This window comes from Osmerus mordax, chromosome 5 (assembly GCF_038355195.1).
Source record: "Osmerus mordax isolate fOsmMor3 chromosome 5, fOsmMor3.pri, whole genome shotgun sequence".
Taxonomy (NCBI): domain Eukaryota; kingdom Metazoa; phylum Chordata; class Actinopteri; order Osmeriformes; family Osmeridae; genus Osmerus; species Osmerus mordax.
In genome coordinates this window covers 18602273-18619948 of record NC_090054.1, presented here as the reverse complement: position 1 = coordinate 18619948, position 17676 = coordinate 18602273, and the positions used below count along the sequence as shown (strand labels likewise).

The 17676-nt window shown below is 49.1% G+C and overlaps 1 protein-coding gene across 1 annotated transcript in view; it reads right to left on the bottom strand.

Moving 5' to 3' along the window:
• LOC136942753 (pro-neuregulin-3, membrane-bound isoform) overlaps positions 1-16920 on the bottom strand; it is a 160963-nt gene extending 144043 nt beyond the window's left edge. The window contains exon 1 of the mRNA XM_067235724.1: positions 16215-16920. Coding sequence (XP_067091825.1) covers positions 16215-16920 — 706 coding nt within the window. The remainder of the gene's footprint in view (positions 1-16214) is intronic.
• Positions 16921-17676: the final 756 nt, after the last annotated feature.

Genomic DNA, 17676 nt, shown 5'->3' with positions numbered 1-17676 from the left:
CTGTGCTGCAGTGTGTGACAAAATGAGGGTCTGCGTGCGTGTTTTAGAAAGTGCACTTCTCGCTCTCGCTGTCTCGCTTCCTCTCTCTCTCCTTCCTGCTCTCCTGGCGGCTGGAAACAACCTTTGTGCAGGACTCCAAACTTCCTCACACTCCTCAACTTCCTCTCAAGGCTGTCCGGGCGCCGCGACCAGTCAGCGGAACCCACACTGACCCTCGTCCCAGAGAGACTCCGCCGCATAACCACCTATCATCACTCACCCCGCACTGATCCCCGCCCCCCCGGCGACCCATCGTCGCCCCCTCGCCACGCCTCCCCTGCGAGCACCAGACCGAGATGATATGCGGAGTGCCCAGGATGTTTTTTAAACACCATAAATCTCAACATTTGGACGTGGTGGCTCTCTAACATCCCCCCGCCGTCCCCCCCACTTCCTGCGGGGAGGCGCGGGAGAGGCGGGGAGATTTGTGTGCTGTGGTTCCCTGCCGTAGGTGCGAGGGGAAGTGATGAATTGGTCCACGATGCCAAACCGCAACCGAATACATCAAAACCCCGCAGGGTTTACTAAGAGAACCCAAATACTTCCTAGCCGGAAAATAACCCTCCCCTCTCAGTCAAAAGTGGTTGTACATCAAGCACATACAGTAGAAACACACTTACACACACACACACAAACTTACACACACACTTCTGAGGTACTGAACGAACGGTCCGCAAACATCGATGGTGAATGAAATGTGAGAGGTTCTCGTCTCTTTTCCCCAAAATTGCTCGCTCAGGCACAGCAGTATGAGCGGTGACATTTAAAACCAGCATAGCTGATAAGCTCATGGCTCATGTAAAGTACATCTCTTAATAGACGTGAACGGGAAGGGAAAAGGAGAGGAGATGGGCTAAGAGAGAGGGAAAAGAGCCTCTCATTAACCCCATATGTGACCCTCTTAGAGCTTGTGTTGGCCAGGGAGAGCCAGACAAACCGGAGGGCTGTTAGGGTGGGGCTGGGCGGGCCTGGGGTTTCTCAGAAGACTGAAAATTCCTGGAGCTTGTAGTTCATTTCACAGCGAACAAGCTCTCAAGAAATGAGTTAATATGCAGAAAGATGCAAGGGAACTTCCCCAGCCGTCTGCAGATTTGACTGACTGACCACACAAGCGCACAAACACAAACGCTCTCAAAAGTTCGTACAAGAGTGCTTCTTAAAAAGTTAGCGCCGCAGAGCAGTGTGGAACTGGAATTGTGAGTCCACCCTGAGCTCCTGTGGCAGTGATTTCAACCCACTGGGTCCCAGGTCTGCCCCCCCCCCCCCCTCCTCCTCCTCCTCCCCCGCCCAGGCTCTCTGGCATATTTCCTTTGATGTCTGTGACAGGCTCTGTAATGAGACTACAGCCTCCCCGAGCAGTGCCTTCTGCCCTCTGGCCCCAGAAATAGGATTTTCGTACAGTACAGAGTCTCCAGTGTCATCAACGACACAAATAGTGAGTGTGTGTGTGTTTGTGCTTTCGCGTGCATGTACACTGTTTACGTACACTGACAGTCGGAACATGTGCATGTCCGTGTGTACATAATCGTGTGCATGTCTCCGCATGAGAGTGTGCGTGTGCGTGTTCATCCGAGATCTGTGTGAAGGAGGATATGAGTAGAGGGGGCACACAGGAACATCTGTTTTCGATGGGTCCTCCACGCTAGCGAGCGCTACGGCGCACGCCACAGCACTCTAAAAGGCGAGGAGCCGCGCATGCTAAACCTCTTAGCCTGGGTTGACATCACAGTCACTCTGGTGCGTCATCCCCACCGCGTGTCACTGAGCCTGCACTGAAGGGACGCGTCGGGGAAAAGACCTTTCAGATCCTGGAACCAGATGCTCCTGTGTGCACTCTCGATGACAGGAAGTATGATGGTGTGTTCCGTGGATGCAGGTTGCCGTGGAGCAGGATTCCTCTGTGCGTACGGTCTTCCCCAAGATTCGATATAGTTAAATCCTGCCTGAAGACCCGTCAGTTTATCTTGGCTTCTGAATCTCTATAATGTCGGGTCGTCGTTTTCCTGTCGGGGCGTGTGCCATGTCATGTGTGTGTGTGTGTAGTCTGTCTCTGGTGTCATACTCTATGTACTTATATCTGCTTTACTGCTTAACTCGACACTTTAACCCTAACTGTTACCCTCGGGTCATTGTGACCCTTCAGTCATTGTGACCCTTCAGTCATTGTGACCCTTCAGTCATTGTGACCCTTCAGTCATTGTGACCCTTCAGTCATTGTGACCCTTCAGTCATTGTGACCCTCCCACGTGTTGTGACAACTTTACCTCACACAAAAATAAAGTGAAGAATTTTCTTTTAACCGTCGGGCTGTCTCACCCCCCCCCCACAGCGCCAAGGTTAAAATAAAATGCTTTTATCCGTTTTTGTATCGGGTAAAGTTGTCGCAGCACAACGACGGGTCGTTGTGAACCTTCGGGCAGCACGTGCGTCATCAATACATGCGATTGATGGCGTCCATACAACATCTAAGAAGATCTGTTGTACCCTGAACACGGAGGAACAGCTGCCCCTGGGATCAGGTCACACATGATGCATGATGGGAAAGTTGCATGATGTCCTGATCCACACATGCAGAGAGAAGGGGGGGGGGGGGGGGGGGGGGGGGGGTCCGGGGAGTTATCTGATCTGGGAGGAGGCAGGGCGTGGGCTAAGCCCACCGGATGAGTCCGACACGGTGGATGGGGGATGTTTTATGTCCAAGTCACTACCTGTCAGCTTATGGTTCATCCACTCATGATGAGTATTTGAGTTCTGCAAACATTTCCACACACACACACAAAACCAATATAGGAGCAATGGCAGGCATGTTTAAGGGGCCAGATGCACTTGTTTGATTTTGATCAGTGGCTGGTTTACTCCACGGTGACCAGACCTTCGTTGTTAGCTGGCCTCCAGCTGAGCTCAGACTGTATCCCCCTCCTCCCTCCCCGCTTATGTAGCCTTCTCACTAGTTTGTTTATTCTTTCCTCCCTCCGTCCCTCTTCGCTCCTGCGCCGTGAACAGAAAGCTCTGTTTGGCTCCGGTGCAGCTTCCTTCCTGAGAGAAGGGGAGGGGAGGGCAAACGAGGAAATGAACACAAAAGAGCACCGATTGGTGCAATGAACACCCTCCTGGCAGTAATAACACTGCACACTTCTGTAGGTCACTGGAAATGTACGACCTGCGAATACTGTAACACAAAATCCTGGGAAATATTATCTCATGTATTGTACAACTAGAACTGCCAAATAACCAAACATAAATGCAGCGTTTAGTCTTCTCAACATGTCAGTTGCACCTACCCCATTACATCATTATGGGGTAATTACAGAAAAGATTTTATGACCGCGCAGAGGTACAGCATGACGACCGTGTAACAATGGTGGTCTACATGACTTCTGTGAAAACAGAGTTTGCGAATAGAATTGCAACTAGAAGAAGCAAAATAACAAAATAAAAAATACCATAAAAAAAAAGGTTGAAGAAAGACAAGGTAGGGACTACGTAAGCATGTTTGATGATGCCTTCCTTCTCCCTGTCAGCCAGTAAATCACCCCAGCCTCTCAGAGAGAAACCTCTGTGCTTTAACCTGTCAGATGTTGGCTTTGTCAGCCTGGCCTGGGACTGCTTCTCTCCCCTGGTCCCCCTCAGGTTGGACTGATATCCTGTTCTCAGCCATTACCACTAAAGCCGGGCCTAGGGAGAGAGGGGGGTGTGGGGGGGTACCGGACCCACCATCCATCACTCCCTGCCCTCTCTGCTCCCCTCCTCCGCCACCACACAGCTATACCTCACAAACATATGGGCAGGACTAAAGAGGTGCTGAGCCACGCCTGAAGAAGAGAGAGAGAGAGGGATGGATGGAGAGAGAGAGAGAAGGAAGAGAGAGAGAGAGATGGATGGAGAGAGGGAGGGAGGAGAGAGGGGGAGGGATGGAGAGAGAAAGAGAGAGGGATGGAGAGAGAAAGAGAGAGGGACGGAGACAGAGGGACAGAGAGAGAGAGAGAGAGACAGAGAGAGAGAGAGAGAGAGAGAGAGAGAGAGTGTGTTCTCTGGAGGACTTTAGCCTCTTTCTGCCTTGGTGACAACTCCATCTTTCCAGTCAAGAGAAGAAGAGGGAAAATGAAGGAAATGCCAGTAGGAAGGGAACTGTGCACCAAGTGAAAACCAATACGGGGCAAATACGACGTTAGCAAATCTGGAATTAGCCAGAACACTAATATTACAGCAGACAAAGATGTTTGCAGGAACAAAAGGATAAAGTGTTGGCTACAACTAAAATGTTATGATGAAAATACCTACATGAAAGAATTTGCCACAAATTATACTCAGAAATAATGAGAACCTGACAGCTATGTTGACAGCAGCATGTTTGGTAATTAGCCACCATCCCTGCAGGGAGCCAGGAAAAGTAACTCTGTAAAGACGTTGTATTAGTATTTTAAACAGTGCCCTTTGCTAAAGTGCTCCCCAATATATCTTCTAGGGACTTGAAGCAGGTTCCTAATTTCCACTCCTCAATCAGGCCTGTGCTGGAATGCAGCCAGGGTAAACAATGTCTCAGGGACTCAAAGCCATTTATCTCTCCTCTCTCTCTGCTTGGGAGAAAGAGGGAGAGAGAGAGAAAGAGAGAGAAATAGAGCACTATAGTACAGAGAAAGAGAGAGAGAGAGGAATAGGAAGAGAGAGATGGAGAAATAGAGCACTAGAGATCAAGGGAGAGAGATCTAATCAAACAAGTATCACTCTCACGCTGAGATCTGAATAATGCTCATCAATGACGTGTAAAACATTATCTTTATTAGACACTTTGGTTGTTTTTCTAGAGCTCATCAACTGGCGTGGGACTCCTAGCTGTGACCTTGCAGGTAACCCTTACAATGCAATCTTTCTCCATAGGAACAACAGGGATTGCATGACACACAACATCTGGTGCCTCAAAACGAAACATGACCGCACAAACACACACACACAAACACAGGAAAGTGCATAATAATCCCCATTCTATTATGCACATCTGAACACCGATATAAATCATGGTGAACTCATTGTTTATTAATGCCTTGGTGCTGAGGTATGGCCACACTCTGGTGTTTGTCTTCTCCGTGCCCCTCTCGGAGGAGCCGTAGCACTGCCACAGCAAGGCCCAGCACGCACCATCATACATCACCCAGATCCCCCAATCACTACATCTGCCTCCACAGCCCCGCATGCCAGCCTGTGAATTAAAAAACGGAGACGCAAAGAAAGAGAGAGAGACAGAGAGAGAGAGAGAGAGAGAGCTTGGGGGGGAGGGGATGTATTTTGCTAAAGGTTAATATGTGTTTGGATGTGGGTAGCTCGAGGGGTCTGGGTACGGTAATGAGGGTGAGAGTAGGTTCTGGAATCGGGATGGCATTTGGCCCCAAATTCTAATGACAGAGGGCTAAAGTCACCCACGTCTTAAGAGTTATGGAGAGGTCCATTATAGAGTCCACTGCACCATAATGTGCCGCTAGGTGATAGACCAGTTCACCACACCACAAGACACAAGGCCTGACATGACCCAGAGCCCAGAGGTACCTGCATATTAGTGAGACCGAGACAGGCCCCCAACCAGGGTCTTATACAGGGCTCAGCATTGGCCATACACAACACTGCTGTAAACACACTGCTGAAGTCAATATAGGCCTAGTCTGCTTATCACAGGCCCTGAAGGGGTTCACAGCTTCTGCAATGACAGGCTGGGAAGTTATCTGGGACACCGGGACCGAGGGTGTGGGTGATGGGGGATTGTAATATAGACTAAAACAGAGACAGTCCTAGAATGACCGCAAAATCGGTGAGATTTTCAGACGGTAATTCAGTTTCTGTGTCTGGGAGAGCAACAAAAGGGACGCGGAAAGACAGAGAGAAAGGGAGAGAGGAGGAGAAGGGGGCAGAATGTTCTAGATCACATTAAACCCACAGAGTCGGTCTGCTGGGTTCATGGGTTGTCTGTGAGAAAGAGTGAGAGAGAGGTAGGGGGAGAGAGGGAGGGGGAGAGAGAGGGAGAGAGAGAGAATGAGGGAGATAGGGATGGAGAGAGAAAGGGAGATAGAGAGACACAGACAGACAGACAGAGACAGACATAGCCTAACTTGACTCTACTCTTTCATTTGCTTCTAGTTATCCTCTCCACCTCTGTTTCAGCTGCTTGGGGGGGATGGTATTTCCCATCCTCTGAGGACATCAGAGCGTGATGGCAAACATCATTTGTTCTGTCTGAACCGCCACAGTCGAGAAAAAGCCTGTATACGTTCAGTAAAGTGTCACAAAAAGGCCAAACTTGCTGTAATCACACACAAAATACACATTTACACACCCACAAAAACAATATTCAGCATTTGTTTTCTGAATAGGCAATAGAGTACATTCACAGTCGTGGTCTTCAACGCTGCGGTCAAGCGCGTCTCCTTGCACGCGCTCAGTAACGCAGAAGATGTCCATTACCTCCGACAACAGTAACCTACCCTCGTCTACCGATGCAGCAACAGCAGCTCAGACTGATTTGCATCCGGCATGGGATTGCTCCACCCGTCAGGCCGCCGCACCCTTCTCCCTCTCTCTCATATTTCCGTGCAGCTCACAGGGCCAATGAGATCTTTCCCTATTTACGTGCGTGGAAACCGACATCACGCGAGCACAATCCGCGTACAAGCGCTCTGGAATGTGTCACATCTTATATTACCTCCAGGGTTATCGTTCGGTGGGGGGAAAGGGATTCGCCGGAGTTCTGTATCACATCCAAATGCGCTTGGCGTGTTTAGAAATGACAGGGGCGTTTAGGGATCAGAGAGTCTGTTCTTGTCCGTGCCTCTGAGATGGAGAGTGCTGATAGGAGCCCGACATGACACTGCCTCTTCCTCACCTTTGGCTTATCTGCGTCTCCCCGTGGCTGATAGCAGTCAGCTGTGTCCGGGTTAACGTGGGAGCTCGTTCGTTTCACACCTTCTAGGCGCCATGCTGACGGATTCCTCTATGGCACACTGGCCAGAGTTAATCACACTGCTGAACAAGGTCAACACTGACTCGTGACTAACAAACAGGTGAGACAAAGGATCGAGGAGAGACGAATAAGTTCTACATAGTCGTCAAAAAGCCACAAAACGTCAGATGCAACAGCGGACAACATGTGGCTATGTGGACTGGAGCGTGGGTCTGGGTCTGGAGCGAGGCCTTGGGACTGGAGCGAGGCCCTGGGACTGGAGCGAGGCCTTGGGACTGCAGCGAGGCCCTGGGACTGGAGCGAGGCCCTGGGACTGGAGCGTGGCCTTGGGACTGGAGCGAGGCCCTGGGACTGGAGCGAGGCCCTGGGACTGGAGCGAGGCCCTGGGACTGGAGCGAGGCCCTGGGACTGGAGCGAGACCAAGCACATCCTAGCAGAAGGTACCATGTGTGGTTTGTTCTCAATGGTGTGTGTGTGTGCGTGTTTCTAGCTAGCGTGATGGTTGACCATGCTAACCCCTCCAAACTCCTTATATACTGTAAACCCAGATGAAGGGTTTACTCAAAGCCTTTATGGAAACTGATCCTATCAAATGATTAAAGTAATCAAATTTCTTCAGGAAAATACAAAAATATATATATTATTGAAACAGTACAAACAAATTACAATTTACTTAAAGAAATTGCTTCAAATATTTAAATAGTTTGATGTAATCAGTTTCCACAAAATTGATTGGATGTACAGTGTACTAAAAACAGCCTAGATCATCAATCAGGTTTCATCTAGACAGTTATGGGGGGCGGGGCCTTAGCAGCAGGACCAATGAAAATGTAGATGAGTGGAATGAGCCGTTAGGAGGCGACGGATGAAAGTGGAGCCCATCCAGATGAATGACTGCTCTTCTTTCTCTCCTGCTTGTCTGGTCTCTGCAAAGTCACTCCTCCCTGTGTCTCGCCCTTCTCCTCCCCTCTTCTCAACAGCCCCCTCCTCCACCCAATCGCTCCTCTCTCCTGGCCGTCCCTCTCTCCTGAGCCAGGAAGCACTGAGCACTGAGACTGAGTGCCGGAGGGGGTGAGAGCTGTCACCAGCAGACCTGTCAAACAGTATAGAGCTCTTTCTGAGACAGCTGCCAGGATAATAACCATGGAGGGTCCAGAGAGACACCGAGAGAGAAAGAGAGAGAGGGGAGGAGGGAGGAAGAGTGAAAGGAAATAAGAGAGAGAGAGAGAGTAGGAAGGCGAGGAAGAAATGGGGAGAGAGGAAGTGAGACAGACAAAGTGACCTACAGAGAAGTATTAAACAGGTAAAAAGTTAGACTCAAAGAAATGGATGGAGGAATAGACAGATAGGTATTAGGCAGGTAAAACGAACATGAGAGACTAAGAGAGAGGGGGAGAGGGAGTCAGAGAGAGAGGGGGGGGAGGGGTGAAAGCAGAATGACAGAATAAGGATGTGTGTCGTGTCCCTATGCAGCACTCATTCTGAGTACCCCGCTAAGCTCAGACATTCCCCGGCTAGGCTCTGTGTCATCACTCCAGAAGGGAAGTGATGACACAGAGGGCAGTGCCAGAGGCATGGAGGATGGCAAATGACTGCACTTAGGGCATGTGCGTGTGCGCGAGAGAGCGAGAGAGAGAGAGAGAGAGAGCGCGAGAGAGAGAGAGAGAGAGAGAGAGAGAGAGAGGGGGCTGGGGTTACCCTACCCCACGCTGAGGTTGTGTCAAGGTCACGTTTTCACTTCTAGGAATTTCTAGTGGAGATATTGCCAGGAGAGGGGTGTGTCTCAGGAGACCGTCTGACCTGATCCAACGTGACACTTCTCCACACAATAACACCCTGCAGTCAGTCACACAAATCTAACTTGTAAGTAGTTCATTAACGTAAACATATCAGTCAACTTTGCCCCTCTTTTCATGGCGGTAGGGATGACAGAATGCAATCATAAAACAAGCCCCCACGCAGCCTTGGAAAAGCGTATAGATCTCAGCAGCTAAAAATAACTATGGAGGAATGGAGCAGAACCCACGCCTTAATTCAGGCCTGGGCTAAACTGCTGAGTGGCACAAGGCCAGGCTCCAATCACACAGAGGAATCAATACTTCAGACTGTACAGCACACGACACAAGATGGCTGCTTCTTGAGGATCACTGGATTATCGAGGATGAGCATCGACTCAAGTGATCAAACAGTCACATACACACAAGTGCTTCCGCGCACATGCTCAACAACAACACACATGCACACAGTCCTATCAGTCATTCCTTCCACAGATACACGCGTACACAGTATGTAAACACACATACCGTACCAAAGGGATGCACATTCTTTTGATTCATCATTACTGTGCCTTCCGGTACAGTTCAATTGGGTTTCCCACCTGCAACTCTGCATGGAGGGAGGCATGGCAGTCTGGCAGGTGATATTTGACTCAGAGGCTGAATCAAATCCAGCTGAATTCAATGGGAATCACAAGAATTGACCTTGAGGGAAATTGAATCAATTGACTCCCTGCAAAAAGCTCATTGCATTTGACTTGAATTGGTTGTGACTTGATTTGGTTGCTCCCGTTTGCCATGGGACAAAATAGAGGTCCAGGAAGAATAATTTAAGCAACGATTTGATGTGTCTGGTAACTGCAGGTGTTCTGTGGGGGCCAGGCACCAGTTGGTAGAGCTGTTCACATCACAACAGCATCCAGTCCAGCAGAACAACACAGCAGCTTCAGAGAGCTGCTCTCCCTTCCAGAAAGAAACCCATTAAGTTGCGGGAAAGTACCCTACTTAGAGATCTGCAGCCGGACGCTTAACCTTCAGCTCAGTGGGCTAATGCCGTCTTCTGGGTTTGAATCCGACCGTCTCCGCCAGCTCTGGCCTCATTTGTAGCGTAGCGGTTTGGGGGAAGGCTTCCCAGCGGGGCGTGTTCTGGCCTGGGCACAGGGCTTGGGGGTTTGGCCTGCGTCCATCGGCTGAACGTCTGCTGGAGGTTTACTGCCCCCATTTGTCACGGTGCCGGGGCCCTTTTGAAGTCGCTACAGAGTAATAGGCTAGGAACCGCAGTGGCTGCCACTGACCGTGGCTGAGATCAAAATGCTCTGACACTTGTTTGCCCACTGATGTTAAACGGTTTGCAGCTGGAGTAGGAGAGGTGATGGGTGAGTGGAGGGGATGGGTGAGTGGAGGGGATGGGTGAGTGGAGGTGATGGGTGAGTGGAGGGGATGGGTGTGTGGAGGGGATGGGTGAGTGGAGGGAATGGGTGTGTGGAGGGGATGGGTGAGTAGAGGGGATGGGTGTGTGGAGGGGATGGGTGAGTGGAGGTGATGGGTGAGTAGAGGGGATGGGTGTGTGAAGGGGATGGGTGAGTGGAGGTGATGGGTGAGTGGAGGGGATGGGCGTGTGAAGGGGATGGGTGTGTGAAGGGGATGGGTGAGTGGAGGTGATGGGTGAGTGGAGGTGATGGGTGAGTGGAGGGGATGGGTGAGTGGAGGGGATGGGTGTGTGGAGGGGATGGGTGAGTGGAGGGGATGGGTGTGTGGAGGGGATGGGTGAGTGGAGGGGATGGGTGTGTGGAGGGGATGGGTGAGTGGAGGGGATGGGTGTGTGGAGGGGATGGGTTTGTGGAGGGGATGGGTGTGTGGAGGGGATGGGTGTGTGGAGGGGATGGGTGAGTGGAGGGGATGGGTTTGTGGAGGGGATGGGTGTGTGGAGGGGATGGGTGTGTGGAGGGGATGGGTGAGTAAAGGTGATGGGTGAGTGGAGGTGATGGGTGAGTGGAGGGGATGGGATGGGTGAGTAAAGCTATACCTTATATGGAATATGTTGCTTGTCGCTGCTTAGGATTCCAAGGATGTTCATTCTTGAACATTCTTTGAAAGTATATTATCTTTTCAGAAGACATTGTATGTTACATACTGCAGTCACCAACAAACAACTGTGCAAAAACATTGTGTCCTTAAGAAGCTAGACTTTAAGTGAGCTCTTTGTTGCTTTATTATGCAAAGCAAACCTAGGATACAAAATGTCCTGTGTGTGTCCTTTCCAGACATGAAACAGGTTTGAATGAGGCAACTTCTAATGAAAGTCCTTCTCTGCCACCATCAGTCAGGATTAAATACCTCTGAGTCCTCTTCCTGTCCTGCCTCAGGGGTACGAGTAGAGTGCCGATCTGCTAACCAATCCAAAATATATTAACTGCCCTCACATCCCCCGTCCTACCCCAGAGCAGGGGAAGGGCTTGTCTAATCAGGCCTGCTTAAAAGCCTCTCAGAAGGAAGACCCATCACCAGCAATCAAACACTTTGTACTTCATCACATCTCCCCGACCATAGGGACTCAAAGACACAACGTGACAGAGAGAGGGAGACAGAGACACAGAGAGAGAGAGAGAGAGAGAGAGAGAGAGAGAGAGAGAGAGAGAGAGAGAGAGAGAGAGAGAGAGAATAGAGAGAGAGAGAGAGAGACATACAGAGAGAGAGAGACAGAAAAGGACAGAAAATAAAAACATCGAGAAAATGAGAATGAAAGTGATTTAATGTACAAGTTCTCAGTCACTCTGTTTTCAGGAGGTAATGTAGCGACTCCTCTTACTAAATCCTTGAAACAGCACTTGTCAACTCTCCCTGTCTCTTCGAAAAATAAAGACTTCACCTAGCACAACCTCCCCACATTTACCTTCCCTCAAACCGCCCTCTCAAGAAGCAAAGCCTTATTTTCTGTTCTTTTGGGATAATTTGTCATGGGCCATCTTCCATTATTCAGATTTCCCTCTACATATTGAACATGTTTCTTTTTCTGCTTGTTAATATTTAAGCATCAGTCCCTCCGCGGGGCATTTCATCAGAATAAATCAAAGTGACACTAAGCTTTATTTCGATAGCTTTAGAGCAATGGTGCTATAAAGGGACAGGACAACAGCATCGAGATGCTCTCTTTTATACGCCAAACTTGGATATCTCACCAAACAGACGTGTAGATTACATAACAGCTACGAGTAAACACTGTCTGCCAGACATTTAAGGCTCTATTTATGATGGCACTGACAGAACATTTACTGTCGCAATTGTGAGGTAAGAACAGTATTTGAATTGGAACAAATATGTGACCTTCAGTGTGTAATCTATGTTATTCGGTGCTGAAGCTGTCAGAGACTAAAGAGGATTTATATTTTAGATTTATATATTAATTAGTGAGAACAATTGGTATATTCCATAAACAATTGAAGCTACAGCATGTGTTAATCATTATTTGTATTTTTTCAAATGTATTAATTGAAAACGATTTATCTCAATAACCTGTATTTGTCTCAATACTGGATGAAACTAGCATTTTAGATCAACCTTGATTAAGTGTGTAGTTTGATCTAACTCCCCACATTCAACCACGTAATTTGGCAAAGATGGGGGGGAATATGTAAAAAAAAAAACGTAAACATGAACCATTTTCTATAACCCACATTGAGGTAAGCTATTGTTCTTTTTTTGTGTTTAAAGTCTGGAGGAGCCAAATAGTGGCAGTGTAGATTTCAGGAACCAGAGGTCCTCCATGGGTGTTCGACCCAGTCATTCCCAAACATCCTTTGCCCCAGCAGATGTAATCCAGTCCTTCATGCCTCTTAGAGGTAGGAAGCAATCAGCTTTCAAAGACGAGCGGGCTATGTCACCCTACAGAACTGGAGTTTTAGCTAGGTCACTGCCTAATACACATATGCATAAACACATGCACAAACAAACACCCACACAACACCATGGAAACACACACACACACACATTTGCATGACATCTACATACATACACAGAAGGATAATGTGAGAGGAGGTAACAATCAGGGATCCTTCCTTGTGTGGTATCTAAGGTCTAATCCCATAATCCCATAGCCAAGACTATAAACACACTCACACACAACATCTGACCCCTCGGCTTACACTGGGAGAAAGGAGACAGACAGAGACAGCCAGATGTCAGATATTCACAAGTTCTCCATCCCCCTCCTTGTGAATGACAAGGCTGTGGTTCATTGCATCCAGTTGCGTAATGTCTCATGAGAAAGGTCTGGTCTGGAGCCAGAGTGAGCTACTGTAACAGTGAACTCTTCATTCTTCAGTCAAAAAAACCCCCTAATATTCACAAGACATCACTTCCTTCTCCTTCTATACTGTTTCCACCAGGACATACAGGATCCCAATTAGGAAATGGCCATTACATAACGCGATAGTTCAGGGGGCTGTTTGTCTCAACAATCCTCTTCCACAGGGGCGTCTGTAAGTGTGGCAAGTGTGACTGATAGGTGAGTAATGTAATTCTGTTGAAGACGCTTCCGCTGGGTGGTGATGAGGAATTAATCTGGATTAAGGTCGGGCCTGAGTGAAAAGTAATCTTGCAGAGTGGCTGTGAATGATGCTGCAGAGAGGGGCTTGACATGCCCTGATCTAATATTCAATGTCGGGGACAGAGTAACACTCCTTCCAAATGGCATTACTGCTGATATCCCACATAGACATAGGCTCTCCTCACCTCAGCCAGACTGAGAGGTCATTTAACTGACAAGTAGACATAATCCTATACACACATACACACACGCACACACACGCGCGCATGCAGGGATGGAGACGTGTTTCACTGCGTTTAGGCATTTGCAAGAGAAGTGCACTGTACAAATCAGATTTTTTTTTTTTTTTTTTAATGGTTACAGTTTTAATGTTCTTAGGTTGTCTTTGGAGGTAGTTTCAGAGAGAGAAAGACATTTCTAATCAGAATGTTTACACTGATAACAACAGATAATGGTGTCACCTCCCTTGGGTTGAAGTTCTAAATAAGCCTCTTCACTGGTTAATGAATGTGTTCTTCATATGATAGACGTGCTGTTGATTAGGACAATTGTAAGGCAGAGTTTCTGGGTACATGTACAGCGTGTGTCTCTGTAAGGTCAAGAGGTCATACAGCAAGGCTCCCTCTGAGCAGAATATAGCATGCAGTCCAGACAGTGGGTAGACAGTGAGGAAAATCATGTACAAATAAGGCTCATGTGATTAACGACCACTTCACCTGCTGAACGTTCTAGTGTATCAGTGTACTGACCACTGAAGACCCGTTAAGGAAGCGATTCTGTGCATTCTATGTTTGAACATGTCCAGATACTGTATTTAAGCACTCTTGTAAGAGAGAGTCTTCACTCATGCCAGCCACTCTGTTGTGGATTGGTGGCATGATCCGACGTCGAGCTAATAAAACCGAGTCAACCCTTTTTATAATTGTCGTGACTCCTTCCGGCCTGCCTTCTCCAGAATTTACATCTTATCAACAATTCAGCAAAATATACAAAACACACATTCAAATGTAATTGGTGGTTAATGAAAAAGAGATGTCCTTTTCCTTTTGAATGAGTGCATGTGTGTGTGTGTCTATGTGTGTGTGTGTGTCTATGTGTGTGTGCGTGTGTGTGTCTATGTGTGTATGTGTGTGTGTGTGTGTGTGTGTGTGTGTGTGAGAGAGAGTGTGTGTGTGAGAGAGTGTGTGTGTGTGAGAGAGTGTGTGTGTGAGAGAGTGTGTGTGTGTGTGTGTCCGCCCGCACGGAAGGAGAAAGAGGAGGGGAAGATGGAGGAGTACGAGGAGAAAGAGGGGTGTGAATACTAGCTGGTTGTGCTACAACAGGAGAGACCAGAGAAGTGACATTTTCCACAGGATATCCATCAACTGAGCCTTAATGGTTTTTCGTGAGCACTTGCTCGAGAAATGGCATTCTTTAAAATGGCTAATTAATAAATGAACTTTGAAAAATTACTCCCCTTATTTTTCGCCTGTAATGAAATACACAATACTCTCCTGCCCGTCTGATCCAGGGAGCACCTCATTTTAATCTAGAACATTCTGATTATCTGATACAACGAAGCCTCCGGCAAGCTTACAGGCGAGGGCGGCAGGGGAGTAGGAAGTGAGCCTGTGTTTATCGATAATTTGATGTATGGCTTTGCTTTGTCTAATTACAGGGATTGTAAAAGACAATTTGATGTAAGATAATCACTATTGTTGGAGGCAAGAGACCATTATCCCACCTTGAGCTGTACGATCATACATGATGCGATGAAGGCCGGGGTAAGAGCATGGGACTGTCCTGCCAAGGAGGGGCTGCTGTCCATCTCTCCTGCCTGGGGAGCGATGGACAGCGGGGGGAGTTTACAGGCTCCGAGCGGCCTGGCGGCGAGCAGGGACATCAGCGGGTGAAATCCCACATAAACGGGACCCAGACGGTGGAGTGATTTACTCGAGCAGAAGCGCAGGCGCCCACACTACGCCCCAGCGTCGACAGCTAGAGGGGGCCTGCAGTCATGAGTACAAAGTTGATTGATCGCAGCAAGAAAATCCCTCTGTGCCGGAATCAATAAGGCTATGGTGATACCACAGCTGGAGTCAAGGACATAGAAGGTGCAAAGAGGGAACTCGAGTTGTTGTGCTAGATCCTATCTGTTCTGAAACCCACAGTGCTGGGCAGGCCCCATACAGGCCTGATGACCACTGTTAACTACAATCACACAAACACCCCATGGTTGTTTAAAGTAGAGAAGGAGACTGAGCCGGAGAGGGGATGAGGACTTGGGCTATGTCATTGCCAGCTCACCTGTTTACATCAGCATCTCCTCAAACTCATTTCCAGCTATGCAGACGTGAGGCTCTAACTGGCCTTTGGGAAAGCACAAACCTTCCTTTGGGGCAAATTTGATATGCAATGCCATTTCAGAGCAACCAAAGACTTTCCATAATAGATGCATTGTGCCATTTGTTATGCTTAAATTCTAAACAGTTTCAGGCTCATTCAATATGTAGAGGAACACAAGAAAACTAGCCCAGGTCAGATGTCAGACAAACTGCTTTTATAATATAATCTTTCAAACAGGTAGATTGTTGTTAATTGTTTATTGCTCAAATGTTTATTGCTCAATCGATCGACCAATTATCCTTATCTACCAAGAGCTTGTTTAAAATTCTTATTCAACTTATGACTAGCTATAGATACAACAGTCAAGTCCACCATTTTAGATTTCAACACGTGATACTCTGGAAGTTCATGAGTCTAGAGTCAAACACTAGCGCAGATGCTAAAAAAACTAAGCAATGTCTCACGGGGTAGACACTGGTCCCCACTGAAAACCAACCGATATGAAAACCAGACTAGAACAACAAGGATTCCACTGAATCACAGCCAACCCGGCAGAAATTAGGAATCTAGCAGCGTGACTCACGGGTTTTCCGGTGGCCGTGGGTGCGCCCGGAGAGCGTGGTCACGGCCCTCTGCGTGGGCGTGTGCTCGTGAGTCCACATCTGCGTGGAGTCGTGGAGCACCGTGGGATTGGACGGCAGAGGGCTGGAGGTGGACGCCGCCACGGTGGACGTGCCTCCCGGCGCTGCGGTGGTCGTCGTAGTAACCACAGGTCCACGTGCTCCTCCTCCTCCCCCCCGTCCTCCGGCATCGCCCTGATGCGAAGTGGGGTTCCGAGGCATCACCTGAGTTCCGGAGGCTCCGCCCCCCCGGGCGGCAGTGGAGGTGGCTCGAGTTCTAACCCTCCCCACCGTGGTGGTGCTGGAGGTGGGGTTACCAGTGGTGGTGGTGGTATCCGGTTGGTGGTTGTTTGGGGGATCGCTGGGGTTGGACAGGGAAAAGGGATCCTGTCCGATTCCCTTGGCGTCCACCAGGTCTGTGGGAACGTAGTCTCTGACGGTCCCGACCACGATCCACTTGAGCAGCATGAGGCTGAGTCCCAGGCCGATGAAGCCGATGAGAAGCGGGACCACACACAGCCAGGTCTGCTGGCGGGGCCACAGGGCGCAGCCGCCACAGCGAAGGGGGCCTTGGGCCTGAGCCTCCCTTCGGACTCCAGGGGCCCCACTCACTTCGGGCTCCTCCAGGATCACTGCCCCGGAGGCAGTCGCTGCCGAGCACTCACTCATCCTGCCTGCGGCTTAGCAAGGGTTAACCTTGGGGCCGGGCACGCGACGGGCATGGGCAGCGCGGGGAAGAATTGCAGCCGACAACGCCGGACATCGAGAGAGAAGAAAGAAATGAAATCCCCAAATTCCACAGATGTTCACCAACACATGCGCATGCATACACAGAAACACACACTCACACACACAGATAAACCAACAAACGGTCACACGCCCAACCCGACAGAGCCCCAAGTGGAAAAGCAAATGTTGATGATAATCAATTAGTCCAAATTTGTTGTCCTATCCAACGAGTGACGTCCGATGCAGCTTTTCCTAGTCCAAGGACGAGCCCGGCTACTTAAAAGACGTATTAGAAAGAGGGTTTGGGATGGGAAAAGCTAGAAATCCATCAGTTACCAGCTCAAGTCTCCTGTCGCAGCCTCTCCACACTCCCTCTGGTGCTGAATGCAACGCAGCCTTTGCTATTTCTCCTCCTTCCTCATCCCTTCATCCATCCATACTCCGGCACGGAATGTTGCAGAAGGGCGTGCGGTGCCGATGAGAAAACTTGCCGGAAGGTTCCGTTCCCCCCCCTAGTTGGGCGGACAGGCTGTGGGTTCTGTTCCCCCTAGTTGGGTGGACTGGCTGTGGGTTCTCTGCAGCCTGGGCTGAGTCAGCTAACCAGCCCCTGGAAGCCTGTCCCTCCCTTTCTCCTGTAGCAGAGACACGACAAAACACTCTCTCCTGTCGGTGCGTCTCCCTTTCCTCAGACCGCCC